The sequence below is a fragment of the Callorhinchus milii genome, unplaced genomic scaffold (genome assembly GCF_018977255.1).
Source record: "Callorhinchus milii isolate IMCB2004 unplaced genomic scaffold, IMCB_Cmil_1.0 Scaffold7, whole genome shotgun sequence".
Taxonomy (NCBI): domain Eukaryota; kingdom Metazoa; phylum Chordata; class Chondrichthyes; order Chimaeriformes; family Callorhinchidae; genus Callorhinchus; species Callorhinchus milii.
Window position 1 is genome coordinate 21,131,991 of NW_024704748.1, and position 23,402 is coordinate 21,155,392.

The 23,402-nt window shown below is 36.5% G+C and overlaps 1 protein-coding gene across 1 annotated transcript in view; it reads left to right on the forward strand.

Moving 5' to 3' along the window:
- Nucleotides 1-206: 206 nt before the first annotated feature.
- LOC103180446 (coiled-coil domain-containing protein 63) overlaps nt 207-23,402 on the forward strand; it is a 34,476-nt gene continuing 11,280 nt past the window's right edge. Inside the window, exons 1-12 of the mRNA XM_007896314.2 lie at nt 207-498; nt 1,381-1,452; nt 5,258-5,357; nt 5,890-6,079; nt 7,157-7,258; nt 7,838-7,951; nt 8,931-8,998; nt 12,445-12,632; nt 13,555-13,749; nt 18,904-19,149; nt 20,297-20,379; nt 21,522-21,690. Coding sequence (XP_007894505.2) covers nt 456-498; nt 1,381-1,452; nt 5,258-5,357; nt 5,890-6,079; nt 7,157-7,258; nt 7,838-7,951; nt 8,931-8,998; nt 12,445-12,632; nt 13,555-13,749; nt 18,904-19,149; nt 20,297-20,379; nt 21,522-21,690 — 1,570 coding nt within the window. The 5' untranslated portion in view covers nt 207-455. The remainder of the gene's footprint in view (nt 499-1,380; nt 1,453-5,257; nt 5,358-5,889; nt 6,080-7,156; nt 7,259-7,837; nt 7,952-8,930; nt 8,999-12,444; nt 12,633-13,554; nt 13,750-18,903; nt 19,150-20,296; nt 20,380-21,521; nt 21,691-23,402) is intronic.

Genomic DNA, 23,402 nt, shown 5'->3' on the forward strand with positions numbered 1-23,402 from the left:
CCCACGGAATGGGTGCCTGGAAACGCTGTTTGAACTTTGCTTACATTATAACTTCTATAGTAACTGATAACACCTGACCTGTTACTTATTCAATTTGCGTCTTCCTGTGCAGGTAAATATTTTGTACACATTGTTATTTCGTTTCTAAGGTTCTCAATCAGGATCAGTACTGTCATAACATAAATTATTGCTGTTTTATTGCGCACAAAGAGGGAACTATCAACCAGTGTTGAAACCATTTCAGTGTAAACCTGAAATTGCTGTCTGAAACACTAAGTTTTACAAGGAATACGATACTGAAGTTACTCAAGATTCCAATTTATTTATTAACGAGGATGATTTTGTTTCTTACTCATTGACTTATTATGACAATTTATTTTCTCTGCTAATGAAGCCTTCATCATCACCTTTTTCATTTGGAGTATGATCTTCAGAAAGGGCTTCCTTCCATCAAAATGGTGAAACCTAAGAAAGGAACAGAACTTAGAGGAAGCCAGAGTGAGTAACTCATTTCAAAACAATAATTGTATATTTTCTGAACTGTTAAAGTTGGGTCCAATTGTCCTTAATTCATCAGATTTGTTAATTTCAAGTTAGTATAAAGTTGAAATAAAGTTGACTATAATTTTGAGAGTTGGTAATGTTTATTTTGGATGCAAATGAAAATTATTTAGTAGGTACATTTCAAACTCAGGCATCCTATAGGAAGAGCAGATTGGAGTCAAATTTACAAAAAGATTATTATGATTAAAAAGATGGTTGAGCCCAAGATTTTAGCAACTCCCTTATTGTTTCTGATTGCAAATCTTACTGAATCTGTTCAAATTACATTTTCCATTCATTGTAAAAGGTTCAAAGAAGAACAAAAAACATAGTTTCTGGATTGAGATCTTCAACTTGTAATAATAATAATTCTTGCATTTGTTATAGTGCCTTAATAATTGTTGAGATATCTCAAAGTGCTTCACATAATATTTTGTAAAGTGAATTGACTGTATTTTGTGGATGAAATTGATTGTGTATCGTGCAACAAGTAACTTCCAACATGCAGCTTGATTTCATCAAGGCAGACTTAATGATGAGACCTAATTGACGTCATTGAAATGCTGAGAAACTAATGGAAGTTATTTGTTGCATATCAGTAGATTTCAATGTTCATTCTTACTAGGAAGTACATTTTGCATAGTATGGAATTATTGATGTCTCAATGCTCTATTGGGAAAATTTGAGTGCTTTTTTTATCTAAGAGACATCTACTTTTTGCATTATATTATTTAATGTTTGCAACTCAAATCTGTATGGTGGTTGTTTGTTCAACTTCAAAGAATTTTAATTTCAATTTTCTGGTTGATACAGTTATTTTATCTATTGTGTTTTTAGAAACCAGATCTCCCGCCAGGTCGTCAGCAGCAAAACAGGATGGCAGCAAACAGGTTACCAGTGGTAACGAGGGTGAGCAGAATTGAGATTGCTGCATCTACAACTAATGTATAAAATTGTTAGTCTAAAGTGAACATAGTAACTGGATAGTATTGCAACTGGATAGTAACTATTTGCAATGCCTTGCTTGTTTTTCTTTAATGGGTACCATTATACAGCTCCTCTGCTCCCTCGACAGATCAGTATCTCCCACATCATTTTGGCACTCAGTCATGGACAAGGTAGCTCCCTAGTTTACTCTGGTCTATTAGTGAGCTGATATCAGAGGAGCAGTTGTAGGATACTGCAATTAATACCCATGCTTTACTGAAGTGAAACATAAATGCACCAAAGTTTGCTAGGTAACCAATGATCTCTATTGAAAATAATGTGTGACATTCAGGGATGAGGACCAATTTGAGCTTTACCATGATGTACCCCACACTCAATGCTGGTTATCACTGCATTTAGTCAGTTGAGATGTGGGTATGAATGAAAAGGACAGAAACCTTTGGTTCAGCAAAAGCTTGCATTTCCCCCATTTTCAGTACGAATACAGATTGTGAGAGTGGGGCCTTTTTGGAGTTTTAAGCAGATGGTAGCTCAGCGGTTAGAGCACTCGTCTTGGAAGTGAGAGACCTGGGTTCGATTCCCGTCAGGGCGAAACCTTGGGCAAGTTTCCTTATACCACACACCTGACAATAATCCCTCAAGAAAAAAAACAATAATAATTTGGTCACTTCAATCCACAACTGTCTGTGGGACACTGTGTGTGGATTTGGCTGCCACATATCGCCCACAAATATAAAGTCAATTCACTTTACAGTATATTCTCTGAAGCCCTTTGAGACATCTAGAAGATGTGAAAAGCACTATATTGAAAGCAAGGATTATTATTAATATTATTATACAACAAACAACAGGAAATTTATAGAATGCAGCTAGCACCATTTTTGATACTGATTCTATTGCAATGCTTTAAAGTTGTTCTGCCGACCACTGCATATTTGTAAAACGTGTTTATACCTCCTGTTATACTGTGCAAGGCAGGAAGTGACATGGGTGCCAACGGTTTCTCCTCCAGCCCCCGCACTGTCACGTCTGGCGTCCCCCAGGGCTCTATCCTTGGCCCTTTCCTCCTTAATATCTACATGCTCCCCCTTGGTGACATCATCCGCAGACCTGGAGTCAACAGGGGTCAACAGGGGGGAGTCCTGTAGCTTGGTGATTAGAGCATTCGCTTTGCAAGCGAGACACCTGGGTCTGGCAGCATCAACCTCCATGGTTGCACCTCCAACTCACCAAGCCAGTCAGGAACCTAGGTGTCTTGTTTGACCCTCAACTATCTTTTCTTCCCCACATCCAAGCCATGACCCGCTCTGCCTTCCCTCACCTCCGTAACATTGCCCGACTCCGCCACTACCTCACCCCTCAGGCCGCTGAAATTCTTGTTCATGCCTTCATCACCTCCAGGCTCGACTATGCAAATGCCCTGCTTATCGGCCTTCCCAACTCCTCCCTCCACAGGCTACAGATAATCCAGAACTCTGCAGCCCGTGTCCTCTCCCGCACCAAATTCTGTGACCCCATCTCCCCCATTCTCGCCTGACTCCATTGGCTCCCTATCCTTCAGAGGATCCAGTTCAAGATCCTGGTCCTCACCTACAAAGCCTTCCATTGCCTCGCCCCACCCTACCTCTGTGACCTCCTAACCCCCTATCAACCCGCCCGCTCCCTCTGCTCAGCCGTCTCCGGCCTGCTCCACGACCCCCGCCCCACCCACCCCACCATTGGCGGGAGAGCCTTCAGCCACTCTGCCCCCAACCTCTGGAATTCCATCCCCCAATCACTCCGCCTCGCCCCCTCCTTAACCTCCTTCAAATGTCGCCTCAAGAGCCTTCTCTTCGACCATGCCATCGGCCACCCCCCTTCTCCCCCCCGATCCCAGCTCGGGTCTGAAATGCTGTACACTGTCCAGCGCTTTGGGACGTCATCCCGACGTGAAAGGCGCTATACAAATGTAGTCTTTTTGTTGTTATTATTGATGACCCAGAAGTCTGACATTTTAACTTCTCTCACTAAAAAAAATCACCAATTTGTAGGTCATTAGTTCATCAAGAAAATTACTATCTACTTTCTGTTGGTCTTTTTACTTTCAGGGTATGAACTGACCCATGTGCAGGGAGTGAGTCTGCCTGCTTCATACATGAGTGTTGAGTTTTTAGCTTGTGTTTGGAATTTATGGATCCCAAAATCTGTTATGATGGAGCTCCACTGTAATTATAAACTGACGAGACTGAGTAGCCAGCAGTATCGCCGCAAAAAGGATAGAAAGGGAGATAAATGAATTTTAATGTAATGTACAATTTTGTGGGTATTCAGTGTGGAGTTTTCCAGAGTAATGTGAAGCATATGGATGACTTTTTGTTCTTGAACGATGATGGGTACCTACGATGAATGTTTTCAATGATTCAAAGAAATTTAGCTTGAGTGTGAATAGATAGTAAGGTGGATAGTGATTTGAATGAGTCTCAACTTTTGCAAAAGAAGCCAATGTCCTTGCAGAGCAAGTTACCAAATTTGTCTTAGTCAAAATCCTTCTTGGCTGTTACCTATGAAATAGGAAAGTGGAAAGTGATGAATGAAAAGTTGGGTTGTACATAGATTATTCAAGGTAAACAGTTTAACTTTACTGTGAATGCTGGTAGATAGCTTTGACGAATGTTCTAAAGGTGCTTTTTTCTTCAAAAATAATTAAATCAGGAAAATATAGCTGGGCAACACAAAATCTAATTTGTTTTTATCTTCAAAGCATCAGAGAGAAAAGAGTAAACTGGAGGAACAGAATGTTGATCAGATATGACAATTTACTCAACACACCACCACCATCACCTCGAATCTCATTCATCACTCAGCAAGAGAATATTTTAATACTTAGACTTTAACACTGCTATAACCGCAACATAGCTATTGAAATCTAAGAATATCACAATCTTACCTTCAACTGGATAAAACTAGCATGAAAATAAAATATTTAAAAACATTTGACTGTTTACCATCTATTTTAACCATTTCTGCTAACTATTTTAAATTTAAAATCTATTCCCTCCTATGTTTTTTTTGAAGAAAAAAGAGAAAACTTTTTTGCAGTCAATGAAAATCTAAAATATTCTAAAATGGGAAGACTGGATCACGTGTCCACAAAATATAGTCAATCCACTCTACAATATATTCTGCCTTGCAATTAGTGCTGAATTATTTGGGTTGTTGTTTAAAAGCCAACACAAAATGTTTTATACTCAACAAGTTATTTAGGAATAGAGCGAATGTGGGGAGAAGGGGGTCCCATTAAGTGGTAGCAGGAGTTGGAAAAAGTCTCTTTACTCCAGCAGGACAGCTGGCTTCCCTTCATTAGCAATGGGAGAAGGAAGCACTAATACTAACTCAATACTTCTCTAATTCCTTTACAGATTCTTCTATTTATTTATTTTAATTTTTGAACCTGATAGTCAAGGTAAACTTACACAGATATGGTACATTAACTATTTCTGCCCAGGGAAGTGCTTATATGACTGAGATCAGATTATGCTCTGAATCCTAAACTTGGAATCTGCCCTCAGTCCCATGACACCGTACAGCAGAATAATGAATTATTCTTTGTGTTCTTTTTTGGTTGTTTCTCTAATGGCTTATTTATCTTGCTATCATCTTGAACTGATCATTTTCTTTGTAGTTCCCCATTTCCAATTTGAATTATATAGCATTAGTTATGTTATTTTCAGAGTATATGGCAGGGGAGGTTATGTGCTGTGAATTTCAAGATATCTTGTGTTCTCAGGTGAGAATGAACTAGCTGCTTTGCAGCTAAAAAAGCGAAACCTGCAGGGAGACAGACGTGCTTATGAGAAAGAAACTCAAGAAGAAATAAGAAGGCAGAGGTGAATATTACGTTACAATACAATTTACATGCATATAGCACCTTTTACATCAGATGGACGACTCAGAATGCTATACCCAGCTGGCTGGTCACCCTAACCTGGAATGGGAGCTTAAGAGGGTGGGGAAGGAAAATATACAGATTGTGTGTCTTGACACATGTGAAAACCCATCACCAGGCTTCAGAGTATCCAAACCAAACAGATTTCGATGTATTCCACCTATACATGGAAATTCCAGAGATATATGTGGTCAAAGAGGTGAGTCTTGAGGCGAGCTCTAAAAGTGAGGAGCAATCAATCATGCGGTATTATACCAAACCCCAGTGTTATTCTGATATAAAATGCTTTATACAAGGTGCTTTGATGTCACTTCACTTTCAGAAAAATAAATCACTGTAAAGTATAGTTTATGTTACTGTTGACTGTTAGTTTATTATATTAACTTACAATGCAGTGTATATTTTAACTTATGACACATTGCATAACATAATCCAGTTTTTTTTCTTTCAATTGGTTTTATTTTTACTTCAAGAGGATTGATTGCACAATTGGAGTCAGAGAGAGATGAAATTTTAACATGCCTCAAAAGAGCATCAAGCCGAATCTCTCAAACCAAGGAAAACAAAGTGTCCGGGAAACTGAAGTCATTGCTGGACAAAGCAGATAATATAGACAAAGAAATAGAAAAAGAAAAACAGAAGCAATCAGAAATTGAAATCAAGGTAATGTAATGCAGCCAGTGACAATAACACAGGCAAATTACATGTGAAACGTAAAAATGTACCTAGTAGATAGAGGAATGAACATTGCCTTACCTGAGATGGCCAGTTTGAATCCTAAAAGTCACCAAGGTCAAGATATTAATGAGGATGAATGAATCGGCCTTGGTTCACAATTCTTGTCAGATGTAACTTGAATTAGCCAGAGACTTGATATGAGCATCAACCTGTGGCAGAAGATTAAATGCAACCAAACCCAGACAGATCTGTATTCCTGGTCTTCAATTTCATTTTGACTTGACCTATGTCCCTGAAGTAGAAGAAATTTCGCCATGTGAAAAGACCTGAAACATACATACCCAATACTGAAAAGAATATGGGCCTTCTATTGATGAAGCTCTGGAAACAATCTCCATATGTAATCGAAGAAAATGTTGGAATGAATATAATCGAGCATCATTTTTTCATCACTATTGCAGTCAAAGTCAAATAAACCCAAGCCAAAGAAATTGCTGAACCAAAGTCAACAAAACAGGTGAAAAATTATCTCACCTGCTTCATTTGGCATGGATTTGTATTTCTTGACAAATCGAGTAATCTGTCTTTCATCATTTCATGTCATCAAATCATCATTTGATTGAGGCTAAGATTATTAAAGCCTGCTTGCAGTCCAACTTGATTAACTCACCAAGCCAGAGCAGGTTTAGCCTTTCATCTCCATATCACTTTCATTCTTACCATTGAAGGTAATACCCTCCACGGCCTCGCCCCACCTCTGCGACCTCCTAACCCCCTACCAATCCGACCTGCTCCATGTCCTCCGAACCACCCGCCCCACCATTGGCGGGAGAGCCTTCAGCCACTCTGCCCCCAACCTCTGGAATTCCATCCTCCAATCACTCTACCTCACCCCCTCCTTATTTTATAATATTTATTGTTAAAGATAGTTTATTTTGAAATGCACACATACTGCATTATGTTTTCAGAGTTACTATGTGATTGGTCACACTCAGTTTATTTTTCTTAAAAAAAGTTTTAAAATCCAGACTTTATGCCTTAGATTATTATTATTATTGTTAGATAAAAGAAATGGAAAAGAAAATTGCCGAAGAGAGAAAATCTGATACTCCAATAGATGACCCAACAACAAATATTAAAAGGTTGACTGATCACGTTGCTCAGGTACTGCAAATGCAATAAAGTGTGTTACCCTTACATGTTTATCTAAAATAATTGAAATAATTGGATTCATATGCAGTATATTTTATAAAAAATGAATGGTCAATAATGAATGTATTTATGTGTAAACTTGTATTACATTTGAACAAATTCTGATACTTGATAGAGAATAAGAATTCACATTAACAGTCTTACACGACTTGAGTATTTTTCATGGTCCAGAGAGACAATTCCACAAGCATTCAAGACAAAATATTGGAATTCATCTTCATGAGGAACTAAAAAGTGCTCCTTAACCAGAAAACAATTACCTGAATGTTGTCTCTGACTAGAAATATATACCTCATTCATCAGAAGTCTATTATTCTCTTAAAGCTAAAGTTTCTAATGAACAGAAGTTACTTGTGCTCCTTTGGGTTTATAGGAGGATAAAGCTGAAATTTAGAAAAAATATTCTTTGCATTTGATATTGTGCCTTATTACATCGTTGAGACGTCTCAAAAGCCCTTCACATGATATACTATAAATAGACTGCGTAATTTGTGAGTATATTTACTTTTGTTTGCTTCTACATCTATTTAGATGAATTCTAAATTCAGCAGACTGCTAATTATCAACTCAAACCTTCTCAATGATATAGAAGTCATGTTTTGTGAAAGAGCGAAATTTCATCTGCTGCACAGAAGACTGCAAAAGGTGAATACATGGACCATATAGAGTACTGGACAACTTAACATAAAATACTTTTGATATGTTCTAAATAAAAGGAAATGTAACAAAATAAGCATATTGAATGACGGAGTTATCCGGTTACAATGGAATATTATCAAATCAAAATTTTGAAGTAACTATCTATGATAAATTCCTGCTGACAATTTAAGATTCAAAGTTAATTTATAATAAGGGAAAAGTTAATCTACAGGATGATCAGGTTCAAATCCGTAATCCGTTTCTTCTGAATATAGTATTTCAGCTTTCCTCTTTGTAGTTTTGTTCCTGCACAATGGACATTGTCACCATAACACTGTACAATATTAGCTCCAGCTTATAACACAAGTTAATGTATGAGATTGGAACCCAGCAGCTAACAAAAGAATGACAGTCATTAATATTTTCTTTCCAACATCACCAGGCATTAAAACACTTTTGTGAATACTCTTAATATATTGTATTAAGAATGCTGCTAGAATCAAAGACGTAGCACAGAAATTAATTGAAAGGCAGCAAGCCAATCAAACTATTTAAAATCTAACCGTAAACCTGCAATCATCTTGAGGCTGAAATCAAATCTCCAGGTCGTATAACACTTATAGACTCTTTAGGTTTTCTCTCATAGCTTTTGCCTGTTATAGGTTGCAGCCATTATAACTCACTGTTATGTATCTTTTCCTATTTATTGCAATGTGGGTCTTCTTCCAGACTATTTATCATTCCATCCTGAAAATGTCTACATTTATGTTAGTTAAAATTAAGTAATTGTCAATGCTGAATGTGATTGGCATAGGTCATATGGTTTTGGTCTTATTCTGACAACAACAGACCATAAATAAATAAAAGTTCTGAGATAGCAAGTGGTAATAAAGCAAGCTCAGTCTCATAGAGCAAACTGGCTGTCAGAGATAAAGGAGAACAATGTATTCTGTGCCTTTTACTAATGCTTGAAAACATGTAACAGGAGCTTGAAGAAACCAGAAGGGAGTCTGAAACAGTGATGGATGATGCTAATGAGGCCTATCAATCAAGGTACAGATATTTAATCAAAAGTTCATCTTTGCAATATTGCCAAAAAATTATTTAGATTAGAATTATCATACTCTACTGAATAACAAATAAGGGTAAAGAAACTGAATGGGGGTAATTATCCCATATGAACTTTTTCTTAAAAGCCCAAGGCTGGTCAAGCATGACTATGGTTGTCCAAAGAAAAATACCTCAATAACATGACAATTTGCATGATCTTGGCAGAACACAGGATCATATGAAGAGGAGTAGACCATTCAGCCCATCGAGACTGTTCCACCATTTTCCAAGAACATGGCCGATCCACAGTTAAATTCCACCTCCCCACCCTCTCTCCATAGCCCCTGATACTACTGTCTATCAAGTATCCATTTGCCTTTTAATAATAATAATAATAATCCTTGCATTTGATATAGCTCTTTTCACGTTGGGAGGACGTCCCAAAGCGCTTCACAGACCACACTGTAGAGTCAATTGACTGTATATTTGTGGGCGAACGCAGCAGTCACTTGCGCACAGCAATGTCCCACAAACAGTCGTAGATTGAAAATGACCAATTTTATTATTGTTTTTGGTTTTGGAGGGATTATTATTAGGCGTGTGGAATAAGGAAACTTGCCCAAGGTTTCGCCCTGCCTGGAATTGAACTGAGGTCTCTCACTTGCAAAGCGAGTGCTCTAACCACTGAGCTACAGGACTCTGCATGTCTGTGTGCGGGTTGATGTGGCGTTGTGCTATAACAAGGAGCAACAACAAATTGCATTTATAAAGCGCCTTTCACGTTCAGAGGCCATCACAAGGTGCTGAACAGATGAGAAATCCAAATTGCTTTTGAAAGACATGTTTGGGGATGCAAATAATCAATTTCAGTGTATTTTTTGGTAAATTTGATCTAAATGGCCATATATGAGGAAGGAAGTACAGATATAAATCAGCACTGTGTGTAAATTCTTCACAACAGATGGCTGTATTGAATTTAGAGTTGGGGCTATTGGACACAGTAATTCATTTGAGACTGATATTTTGCACACCTGTTCAGAGGGTGGTAGTCATGGCAGCGATAAAGTCAAGCAAAGCTGTTGAGTAACATATTTGAAGTAATTCTGAGAATGCAAACTGGGGGACGAGGGAGAAAGAGATTAGGAACAAACTTAATCAATTAAGCAAAAGTAGAGTCGAAATTCTGAAAAAAATATGTCACCATGGAATAATGACAATTCAATGGAAGACTGGGCACAGAGAATTTAAGGCAGAAACTGAGGAAAGTCATCAAATAAAAGTAGGATACAATGAGAAAATAAAAAGAAAATAGTATTAGTAAATGTAGCAAATAAGGAGAGAAATTCAAAATAATATTTATTTAAAAAAACAAAGGCAGTGTAAATCTAGAAGGTAGATTATAATATTTCAGGATTGCTAACCATATTTTAGATGTTGCTTAATTTGTGACCTGTTGTGGTCTATAAATAAAACCTCACTTGTGTGAAAAAAATTATAGTAATTATCTTTAGCAAAACTAAATCCTACTATAATATTAATTTGTCATTAAAAATTTGGTGATATTATAATTCCTCCTCAAGTAATATAGTTAGAAATACAGTAGTTTATTGGATGAAAATTGTAAGATATGATGTCATAACTATGTCTACACAGAAAACTCCTAGCCACCAATGTCTGGCTGTAGAAGTTACTGCATATTGATGTCAGTTTACTGCATATGCTAGCTTGCCTCTGTTTTCTATGTTGAATTAAGTTGTATCTTTCTAACTAACACTCAAATGGCGTGACCTGCAGGCTAAAAATGCAATAGCTGTGCACAAGTGCAGTGAACAGAGCCTGCATGCCAATCAAATTTTAAGTGACAGCGCATTATAATCAATCATGTTACAACCGGATCTATTGTTGTACAGAAGGGTTTAGAAAATCAGAATGCCCATGCAGTTTCATTTGCTATCTGTGCTTGGCAACTGCACTTTATTGTTACATATTTTTCAACCATACATTTAACCTTAAAAAGGTCTTCCCAAAAAAAAGCAATTAAAAAAGATTCTATGTGAATATGAAATGGAAGCTGTGCCCAACATCTGCTGTGAAATGGTAACCTAGACATGACTTCATTAAAAAGCATAAGATAAGACATTCTTCAAATATCCTTGCAAACCCATTATTTCTTGCAAATTACATATGGAATTGTACGATCTCAGCTAAAAGGTGTCACAATAGGCTACTTTGCAAACATGCAGGTCACATATGGCAAGGACTTGATATGTTGTATCACAGAAAGCACTAAATGAGCTAAATGTATGACGTTCTTGCTTTTGTACAGCTCGGTTAAAATGAGAATATGTTCATTAAGGCAATTTGACATCACTGGGTGCTTGCATTTTGTATTTGATAATCCTTGCATTTTGCCTTATATCAGCAAATCATCTCAAAACATATTGCAACATTTACTGTAAGGTGCCTCGACTGTTATTTGTAGGTCACAAAGGTATTTTTTTGTAAAAGTATTTCAGAGGAATCTAATGAAAATGATAGATTGAGTCCAGCCTTTTGAAATCAGTCATAAAGGCAGATGGAAATATGGAATACACCAAGGTAATGTTGTCCAAACAATATACCGGAGTCCTGAATTTTCATACGTTCTTAGCCTTAAGACCATTTTCTTAAAATTTAAGATTTTGTAGGAACTTAGATATTTTTAAAATTTTGTTTTCATTTCTGTTAAACAAGTATCCTGTCGTGAAAGGCGCTATACAAATGTAATTTGTTGTTGAGCTTGTTGTATGTATGGATTATGTCATCAAAGTTACATTGCAGCCCCTTAGAAAGACAGTAAACTAAATGTTTTACAAATTTATGTACATTTGTCTATCTTTGTTTCAGTTGTGTGAAGCAATATTCTTATTGAGTACTGTAGTGTTAAATAACATGACATTTGTGTTCTCCTGGGAGCACAATAGTAACAACTGGGAATAAATAAATCTCATCATGCTATTTGTTCACATGAATCCATCTATAGTCACATGAATCCATCTATAGCCTTTGGCATAGAAGTGACTAAGATCAAAACTTACAGATTTATTATCAACCAAATGAACTCCCTAATTCTCTCGTGGAAGAAACTTTTTTTTTGGATGTACACAGAAAGTAAAATACAGTAAATGAAGTACAGTTGTATTTGTCCAGAGTGTTACTCTAAATTCTGTTTAAGTTTATCATGTATGAAAACAGGATCATTGCTACACTCTCATTCCCAACACCACTTTAGCACATATTACAAATGCAGATTTTGTTTCCATGTCAGTAACATAATTTTCTCCATGTGGATGAAAAGGAATATTTAATGAAAGATTTGACATAAAATTGAGCTCAACATGTGTTGAATTATTATTTAAGGAAACTTAATTTCAAATTATTTTCTGCTTTCTCTTCCTTGTTGAACACAGAGAGGAGGCTCAAGCTCGTATTGCACGTGCTTGGGAACAGCAGGAGAATGACACTGAGCAATATAATGTAGAATTGAAAGAAATGAAACGAGAGCTGGATCATGTTGGAAGCCTGAGTACTTTTCTTGTACAAAAAACAAAAGAGAGAGAATCAGATAAACAGCTTTTAAAATCAATAAAGAAGAAAGGTACATAATCACTGTCTTGTGGACATCAGTGGACTTGCTGAATGTACACAACACTGACTTTTTTGTTCAGTTAAGCTGTTATTTCCATAAACAGACACTCAAACACTCTGCTGGAGGCATGCTACGTGTCTCCAGTATAAATTTTGGCCTTAAGAAGATGTTTCTGGTGAATCCAGGAATTGGTACAGAAACCAAATGCATCATTGATGGTTTACTAGCCTTCCTGGCTCATCTGTGAGATTTAAAAATGTGTATACATCCTGTAACTCAGTGGTTAGAGCACTCGCTTTGCAAGTGAGAGACCTGAGTTCAATTCCAGGCAGGGCGAAACCTTGGGCAAGTTTCCTTACTCCACACAGAGCCTAATAATAATCCCTCCAAAACCAAAAATAATAATAAATTGGTCATTTTCAATCTACGACTATTTGTGGGACATTGCTGTGTGCAATTGGCTGCTGCGTTTGCCCACAAATGTACAGTCAATTCACTTTACAGTGTGTTCTGTGAAGCACTTTGGGACGTCCTCCTGACGTGAAAAGCGCTATATCAAATGTAAGGATTATTATTATTATTATTATTATTAACCATGTGAACCAAAGTCCACCAGGTAGGGCAGTCCTAGCTGGACAAGTACCGTTTACTCGTAAAGAAACTTAAGATAAAAAAATGCACAATTTTCTTTGTGAAAATAGGTCCAGAAGGATATGCAGACATACAAAATTATAAATATATCCCAAATAAAACATAAACTCCTAAATTCTCATATAATTGAATTCTTTGATGTAGCTACCTGTTATCAGTTATTTTAATGTTCAGAAGTTCAATCCATTTGTTTACATTAAATCTTTAAAGTTGAAGCAACTGACATTTTAAACTCTGCTGAATGACATATTGGAATTAAAATCTCTGATCCTATTCTCAGAGGCAATGGAAAGGGAGAGGAAGATTGAGCACAAGGTGCTGATGAATAAATATGAGGAAGCGATGCAGAAGATCAATGACATAATTGAGACAAGTGCTAAAAAAAACAATTTCAATCGACAGACCGGAAGAAACAGGATTGACATCAGGCTTGAAGGAACAAATGAGGATGAAAAGAAACTTACCTGGGAATTGGGTATGTAAATTCATGAATTCTTAATGTTCCCTGTTTCACATGATGTGAAAGAAATCCTGGTGAAGTTTCTTCAGCCAGTGTTTAATAACGGAAGTCAAAGAAGCAGTAATTCCATTCATATCTTAGATTATAAAGTTGTTTATGCTATTAGAACACTGAGATGCACAAGAGAATCGAATTCCTGTCAGATGTAAGATAGAAATCATATGGCAAATGTATACTTTTAATAACATTTGGATAAGATACAATTTGACGCTGATCAATCTTGGTGCTATAACGTTAAGGCGACAATTATGTTATCACAACACTGAATGCCATTTTGAAGTGGTAATCAATTAGTACATATAGCGGGACATAAAAAGGGGGTTTCAGAAGGGGTTTCAGAAGATTCAACCTGGTTGATTTATAGCATCCAGCTCAACTAATTTCCATTGAACCTTTCCCATAAAGGGAATAAGGAACATATCTGTAAGCAAATGTTGCAGTTTGGTATAATGTCTTGGAACAGCCAGTGGGAGGGGGGAGTTGCTGCTCAGATCCACACTGAGATCAATTGACTCAGCATAGACGAGGGATCGAACCTGTGATATTCCCTGTCAATATGACACTAGTGCTGACAGATTTTATTTGATTATCAATGGCATCTACTGGGGAGGTATATGAAGGAACTTTCAATGATCAGTTTCATCATTTGAAGTAAATGTATTTCATCCACAAAATGTTTCTGATGTGTTTTGGAAGGATAATGTATAAGATTGACTAATATTAAGAAGCCTACATTATGTTTTCATCAAACATTCAAGGATTTCTTCACACGTGTGATTATGCAGTGATTACAAATGCATTGAGGTTACTGTGTGAAGGAACCTCCTAGGAGTTTGCCAATAAAGCACTTCAGAAACAGTAAGGACACATTGTTTAATTAAATGCTCCAAGGTCTCAAATCAGGCATATTATGATTAATGAGGCAATTACAACTCGTTTTATTTTTTGTGGAGACAATCAAAAATCATCAAGCAGTTGTTTTCGTTTAAGAGGTTTAAAAGTTGAATCAGGTCTCAACATAGAGGGTTTTATTCCAATGAATAGGCAAAAGGTGAAACGTATAATGTTTTATAGCACATTTGATGTGCTTATTATTGAATCTGAAAAAAAAACAGATTTTCTCCTTTCATTGAAACATATGCTTCATTTAACTCAATAATAGGAAAATATAGCTAAGATTTACTTTAGGCACAACTTGGATATTTCCGCAGATATTAAAGGTAAATATGAATGTATGTTTATAAATTGTCCTTAGAAATTGGACAAAATTGGACAGAAACCCATAATATGCATAACATTACAGGAAACGACTTGAGAAATTAAATTTTTTCGGGAATTAGTTTTCAGAAAATCTAAATTTGGGTACTTGAAGAACTGAATGTGCAGCTGTGATTCAACTGGCTATGTATGAACCTCCCAGAGTACTTCAAAATATAAAGATGCCCTTACATTTAACATAGTGCCTTTCATGTCAGGAGAGGGATTCAGTGTTTTACAGGATTTACAGTAAGTGTAGCAACTGTAGTTTGTAGGTGAGCATGGCAACCAATTTGTGCACATCAAGGATCACATTTAAGGAATTAAACTTCAACAGTGATTATTTGCTAAGGTGGCTCATTGGAAATGGTGCATAATCATCGTTCCAGTCTACCTGGAAAGTTCTTATTAATAATAATAATTCTTGCATTTGATATAGCGCCTTATCACATCATCGAGCCGAGTTAAATTGCTTCACAAGATATACTGTTAAGTGGAGTGACTGTGTGTTTTGTGGGCAAAACGCGGCAGCCAATTGCGCGTAGCAATGTCCCACAAACAGTCAAGATTTGAGTGACCAAATTATTATTTCTTTTCAAAAAATTTGAATGGATTATTACCCCTTGGAAAGCGATCCACCAATCAATTAAAAACCAGGTTCCTACTCACTGCTGGGTATATAGAATTAACTAGGAGTTTCACTAATTCTGAATGCTTACTAACCTTTAGTTATAGAAAAATCATGCTGAAAACTTTCACCTGCTGAAATAAATAAAATCCCTCCATACTTGTGTTGAGGGCAATCTGTGTGTAAATAATTTCAGTAATTATGCGCTGGCTTGACAATTAATCTATAAATTCTGAATTCAAGTCTTATGAGCATTACTCTATGATGACAATATGCTCGTGCATTACCATATGAAAACCCTTCAATGAAGTCTGAGAGCAGTATCTAGGAGCTGAGTCACAGATGCAGGCAGTGCTTGTGTCTGGAAAGGTGAGCAGAAAAGCAAGTGGAAATACAGGTGTATTGTCTTGTTTTAAATACAAAATGAATAGGCTTTCTGAACCTCAAAGTTAAATTATCCCACAGTTCAGGCTGTTGCAAGATTTTGTAGAATTTGACAAGATACTGCCTCTTTATACAACTTGACATAAGAAAATGACTTCTAGTCATTGTCTCCAAAAAGAAAAGTCTCATTTGGATGCTTTTCAATAATTCATCATTAGTTTTAATCAAAATGAGCAATAAGTTTGCTCTAAAACCTGGATAGCATTGTTTTGACAGAGAACATAACCTATTCCATGTGAATATAATAAATAATCCTCACATTTATCATGTCATTGAAACATCTCAAAGCAACTCACAGGATTTACTGATGAGTATGTGACTGTATTAGTAGATTCAAAAAAGGAACCAATTTGTATGCAGCAATTTCAGACATTCATGAAACTGAAACGGTAGTTTGATTTTGATAGTAATGATGATATAAACAAATACACAACTCTCTCGATTGATAGGTATCCAAGGGATACTTAAAACAGTCATCCCACCCACCAAAGAACATAATAATAATAATAATTCTTGCATTTGATTTAGCACCTTATCACATCGTCGAGATGTCTCAAAATGCTTCATAGGATATACTGTGAAGTGCAGTCACTGTGTATTTTGTGGGCAAAACATGTTTGAATAGAAACAATAAAACCACCAAACATTGCTTTCCCTCCATGGGTCACAAAGAATAAAATATATACAGTAATTACAATAGAAAATGGTCGGAATCCTACTCAATTACTTAGAGTGAGATCAAGCACTTAATGCCTCTCCCAGCACAGACCTATAAGTCTATCAGGGATGAAACATTTCATACAGAAGTAATTACATTTTAAAATTAAATCGCTTTTGATGATATACATTATGGTACATGACAGAGGGCCTTTTTTTTGTGGGGGTGGGGGGGGTGCGAGAGGTGTGATGAATATGAATGATGCACAAACTCTATGCATTCATGCTACCATTGTTTTGAAAGATCTGACCATTTATCAAAATGAGCCAAACTGAGTTTATTTCAGGTTTTCAGTTTGTTTCAGCACTCATCACTAGTACGCAATACAGCTGAAAGACAGAACAAGAAAGGGCAATCAGAAAGACACATTATTTTATATGAGTCAATCACTTGCAGTTGGTTTTCTTTGTAAAGATTTGAAACTGTGCAGTAAGACACATGGGTCCAGATAGGTCCAGGATCTCATGTCCCTTCCAGGGAGTTTCTAAGGTATTCTCTCAGATTGATTTTGCTCCAATGCTCCTTTTACCCCTCTGTGAGACCAAAGAGCATGTGTGATATTACTTGTTTATAGGAATGTATTGTTTTTACTTGTAAGATGTACTTGATGCTCATCCAGAACTCAGCAGCTCGTGTCCTCTCCCACACCAGGCTCCATGACCCCATCACCTCCATCCTCTCCCATCTCCACTGGGTCTCCATCCATCCCTCAGAGGATAGAATTCAAAATCCTCATCCTCACTTTCAAGGCCCTCCACGGCCTTGCTCCCTCCTACGTCTCTGACCTGCTGACCCGCTATCAACCTGTTCGCTCCCTCCGTTCAGCAGCTCTGGCCTGCTCCATGTCTCCCACCTATCATCAGCGGCCAGGTTTTTAGCCTCTCTGCCCCCACCCTTTGGAACTCCATCCCACAATCCCTTTACCTTGCTCTCTCCCTTGCCTCATTCAAGGCATGACTCAAGACACTCTTTTTCGACTGTGCTTTCAGCCATCCTCCTACACTCTCTGCCCTCCCTCACCCCAACCCTGCCCCCCACCCCTATTTATAATAGCATAAATGTAATTCAGAATTAAAATGTGGATTATTTAAGGCTCAAGTCTACTTGACATTGAAATCCTCTTATTCCCCCTCATGTTTTTAACATTCCAGTGGAGTACAATTTCAAAACTGCAACCAACAATTTTCTAACTTCCTCCACACTTTGATAACTTGACATCACAGACCTAGCAGGAATCTTGCTCTATTATGAACTATTTTTCTTTATAGATTCAGGGAATTGGCATAATGCCAGCTTCTCAGAAGCTCTAAGAAATGTAAGCTTAAGGTGGCTATTCAGGCATTAATCGAATGTTTGAAGCTCTGAGGAACAAATCCCTGCAGTTCAGACAAATATCAATATGAGTCTAGTTGAAATGATACACTTGTCACTGAAGTTTAAATTACTCCAGTAATGTGTTGGAAACCATGCCAGCTAAAAGACTAATGGTATATGTGAATTTCATAGGGACAGAGCAACTGTTTTATTTTAAATCTATAAAATGCCATGGACCTACTAAAAATGAATCACATTCAGTACAATCAAGGTAGGAGTCATAAAATTATATTTGAAACAAGACTTGTGGTCTTTCCTTGAACTGTTCTTTTAACTGTGGGTGCTGAATATGTATGAATTATGTTGCACATAACCTGTTTAAGTGCATGGAAAATATTTAATAAAATCTTCATCCATAACCTCCTTCTTTGCTTGTAAGATCACTGCAGATTTGCAAACTTTTACAAAATGTGAAATGGTTCCTTTATTGGTCACTTTAAGGTTGTGCTGAGACTCATCAAGCAATATGCATTTAATTTAGTACTTCTATCAGTTATTTTTAAAAATAATTTTAAAATTCTACATCATTTAAAAATAATTGATAACAGATGGAGAATTTAAAAATTCCTGGTTAAAAAATGGTTTATGCTAAGAATTTACGAATCTTGAAATGCCATCAGGAGATTTAATTTATCGATGCTTGATGTATATATGTCTTTCATACCTCAGTATTTTCCTCCATGGGCAGATGTCAAGAGGAAATCCGTGTCCTTAAATACTTATTCAAAGGAAGCTGCTGGTGAAAGTGATGCCGATAGAAAAAAATCAAGGATCCCAGAACACAGAAGGAGATCCTCCATACTAGCTACTGCATTGGAGGATCAGGAGAGGCAGCAAGGGATGAATACGAAATCTCTAGAGCACCAAGTGATCCAAGAAGGAAAGAAAACTGTAGATTTTGATGCACAATTATTTTATGATGTGTTCATGAAAAGTAAGTAGTAAATTCAGCCTGTTTTTTTCAGGCATCTAAAGTTTTGTTAATTTTATATTATTGTTCATGCAAAATTAAAATAGGAATTCCTATTAAAACTACACTCATTAATCCATATTTTTTTGTGTGTATATACATCATACATGTAACTGCATCCAAAATGGATGCACTGTAAGTTAAATAGCTACTTAAATATATGGGGGTGAAAATGCAAAATGTGATGTAAGAATTCTCACCAGTGATATTTTTCACATCACTGAAAATTCTACCACTGTCGATATGTCTGTCAATGACACCCCTCCAACCCCCCCTTTCTTCGTCACAATGGTTACACCTGGTGAGCAACTACTAACATGTTACCCTGCAGGTCACAACATTTCAATCAATTCCCAAGATGTTAGCTAAACCCAACTTCTAAAGCGAGGTATAACATGTTTTCCAGGTTTTCCCACTATACAAATCTTGTCAGTTTTTCAAATTAAGAATTGTTGCTAGCATAGGATGCTTGGGCGCCTTCACTGTCCAACTCCAGTTTTGAAATTTAGTTATTTACGTGTCTGTACCACAGAGCTGTTTTTTTATATTTTTATTCTGAGCAATATGTGATATAAATCCTGTTGACATTGCTTGAAATCTCTGCAGTGGTGTGCTGGTGGTGTCCATAGTACCTGTTGCTATGTTTCTCTATCGGTGTAATCATTCTCAATGTAATGTGGGCAGTTTGCTGGTCGAATGTATAACTTCATTTTTTCTGTGTATGTTGTGTAAGTAGGGCGAAACCTTGGGCAAGTTTCCTTACTCCACACGCCTAATAATAATCCCTCCAAAACATAAAACAATAATAAATTGGTCGTTTTCAACCCACGACTGTTTGTGGGACACTGCTGTGCGCCGCGTTTTGCCCACAAATATACGGTCAATTCACTTTACAGTATATTCTGTGAAACGCTTTGAGAAGTCTAGAAGACATGAAAAGTGCTATATCAAGTCCAAGGATTATTATTATTATTATTATAATGATAACCGCGGGCCAACTTGTTCCAGCAAGTAGCTTCTTGTTCGGTAATTTCTATGATTCTATAATTCTATGTATTCTGAGTCATCTAATTGCTTACTATTGTTTTGTATTCTTATTATTGTTGTACAGGAGAAGATGAAAACTTTGCGTTGTTTAACTTTGTGACCGAGCAAACCAATGAAATTGAAAATACAGAAAATTACATCGCACAGGTAATTAATAATCCTTGCATTTGATAAAGTGCCCCAACATTACGTCTCAAAGAGCTTCACAGAATATACTGTAAAGTGAATTGACTATATATTTTTGTGGGCGAAATGCGGCAGCCAATTGCGCACAGCAGTGATATATTGATCTTATTCTGAAATAATTTCTTTAGTGAGGCCATATCAATGAGAGCAGTTGAGTGATGTGGAGCAGGAAACAGGATTTATATTTCCTTCCACATCACATTTAAAAAAAACTTAGTGAGTTATACTTATGTTAAGTATCATTAAAGAGTGACTAATTATTTTTTTACTAACATTAAACAGTAGTCCATAGAAAGTTGCTGGACTGTCCAACCACCTCTGAGAGCTTTCAACACTCCACAGCAAAGTAAGGCTATATGTTTATCAGCAATAAACTATTCCTGAAACCACTAACTTGGTGTCAGGAAGAAAATTCTACTATAGTTTTCCTTGTGGCTTAACCTCGACACAAACTACCCACTGGACAGAGAATTACTAAATACAGTTGCAACATTTCACTGTGAAATATGCATAATAAACCAAGTACATTTTTTTTCTATTTGTCAACTCTCAGTTCAGATGCCACAATACCACAACAACTTGCATTTACATAGTGCCATTCACACGAGGTAACGTCTCCAAGGGCTTGAAATATAGATTAGCCTTTTTCAGATCTACTGGTCTGCAGTCCAGACACCTGTGTTTGCTGCAACTGGAAAAATAAGTTTTCATTTGAACTTGTGGGAATACATTTTTTTACTTCACCATTTCTCAAGAGAAATTCAAGTGAGAGCACTCCATCACTCTGGTGCAGACAGTGTGCTGATTTATAAAACAGATGGAATGATCATCCTCCATTTTACCATAATTGTGTTTTATTTCAGTTTTATTTCAGTCTCTATTGAGAATATTGATAAATTGATTGATAACAGTAGCACTGAAAGTCTGGAACAAACATGTGTTACGGCCCGTACAGTAAAAAACACTTTAGTTTTCAGAGGGTGAAATATATGTTACTGCATATAAGTAAAAAAAATAAATACTATACTATTAAATTAATTCCAATGTTAAAAATGTTATGTGTTTTGTCATTTACACAAATTTTGTTACTATTTATTTTCTAGCTAAAAATAAGGATTGAGTTTCAGAAATCAGAAATCCACACTATAAATCAGGAGCAGGACAATATGAAGATCAATCTTGAACAAAATCTGAAAGAAATAGCAAAAGCAGCAGATAAACTCCAAGAAGAAGGTGACAGATCTGAAAAAAATTTAAATCAACTGAAAACAGGTAGGCCAGCTTTATTTCTCAAATTAAAACAGGATTTACCTCCTTGCACTAAAGTAGCACATTCTGGCATGAAAATTCCTTTTAGAACATCTATCCAATCAACAACAATAAAAAAATTACATTTATAGAGCGCCTTTCACGTCGGGAGGACATCCCAAATCCACTCCAAATGCATTGATATATTCACCTCATTATAAGGTTATGACAGACTTCGATTTTGATTATTTGTTCTCTGCCACCTCAAAGTACTGCAGTAATATTGATATTAATAAAAGTAACTTCCAGTTATATACCACCTTCACAAAACGTAAAGGTCTCAAAGCGACTGCTAAAATATAATTGATTAGAAATGAAGTCAATGTTATTTTGTATACAAATGAAGCTGGCAGGAACCCTCTCACTGTTAAATCCTTTTAAGGTCTAACCAGAGCTGAGTTGCACTCATGTATTACAAATGATAGCGCTTGAATCTCACTTAAAAAAATATTTGGAAGCAAGCATAGAGTCAAACTGAAATTGTTTTTCTATAGAGAACCATTTGATTTCCCAGTGCTTGAGGTATAAATAAGACTCATTGGAATAACCATATTTATAAGCCTGAGGCTGTAAATGCCTGAGATGCAACAGTTTTAAGCTCGGTGCTTTCAGCCCTTCACAATGGTGGAGAAATCCCAGGAAAGTTTGTTGTGTTTGGGCAGATATTGATGTGTTTCAGACTAATAGTGAGAGTTGATGGCGCTGGATGAGACTAGAAACAATTGATGGAGGAACAAATAATGTGATTGGAAGAGAGATGCAATCGATCAGCCAGTCAAAAAAAAAGGTTGCAAATGAGCAGCAATGAAGTGAAAATCAAGAATATTCAGCTGGATATTCAATTAGGGAGATAGGGTTAAACCCCAGGAAGTCCAAAAGGGGTGAAGGGAGAAGACAAGAGACACAAAATATCAGAGCAAGCTGTAATGCGACTTAATAATCTGAAGGCAAACTAAGCAAGAGGCATGATGTATAGAAGTGGATACAAAGCAAGAAAATAAAAAAATAGAGGGAAAATGGTACATCTACCCAAGAGGGCCAGCACAGAATGGCCTTCTGCGCCACACATTTCTGTGGTTCTATAGTTCAAGATATAAAACAAAGAGAAAGATTAATCTACTAAAGGTATCAGAATAGATTCAGTAGTACAGTGGCAGTAACTTTCCTTGAGGCAACTTATTTACTGGCTTTATTTGCTAGAATTATACATTCCTCTGGCAAGAAGAAAATTAAATTTTTATTATGTTAAGATTTTATCGGAGCGATACTGATTATTTAAAAGTTATTGGGGGCCACAGCTAATGTTTTTGTATGCTAGTTGGGTTGTGAAAATTTATTACATTAGTATTGAAGGTGGAGCTTTTGTGTCCATATAGATTGGGCAGGAAGTGATTAATTCGTTTTGTGATTGCATTTGAGCCCATTGCTTCAGATTAGCTGGCGAGTTCATTGATTACAGTATAATTAACTGCTCTGAAGGGGTTTACCAAATCAATTAACTGTTACAAAATATCTTCAGTGGGGTTAAATGAGATTGGATGGGACAGTTATTTAGTAGGTAAGTCATTCATTAATCCGTTGTGAGAGAAATAGCCTCAGAGGAGCTGCAAAAACGTGCAAATATCAAATAGCCTTCGGTGGGGCTGAAATAATGCAATTTATAGCTCATTGGAGAA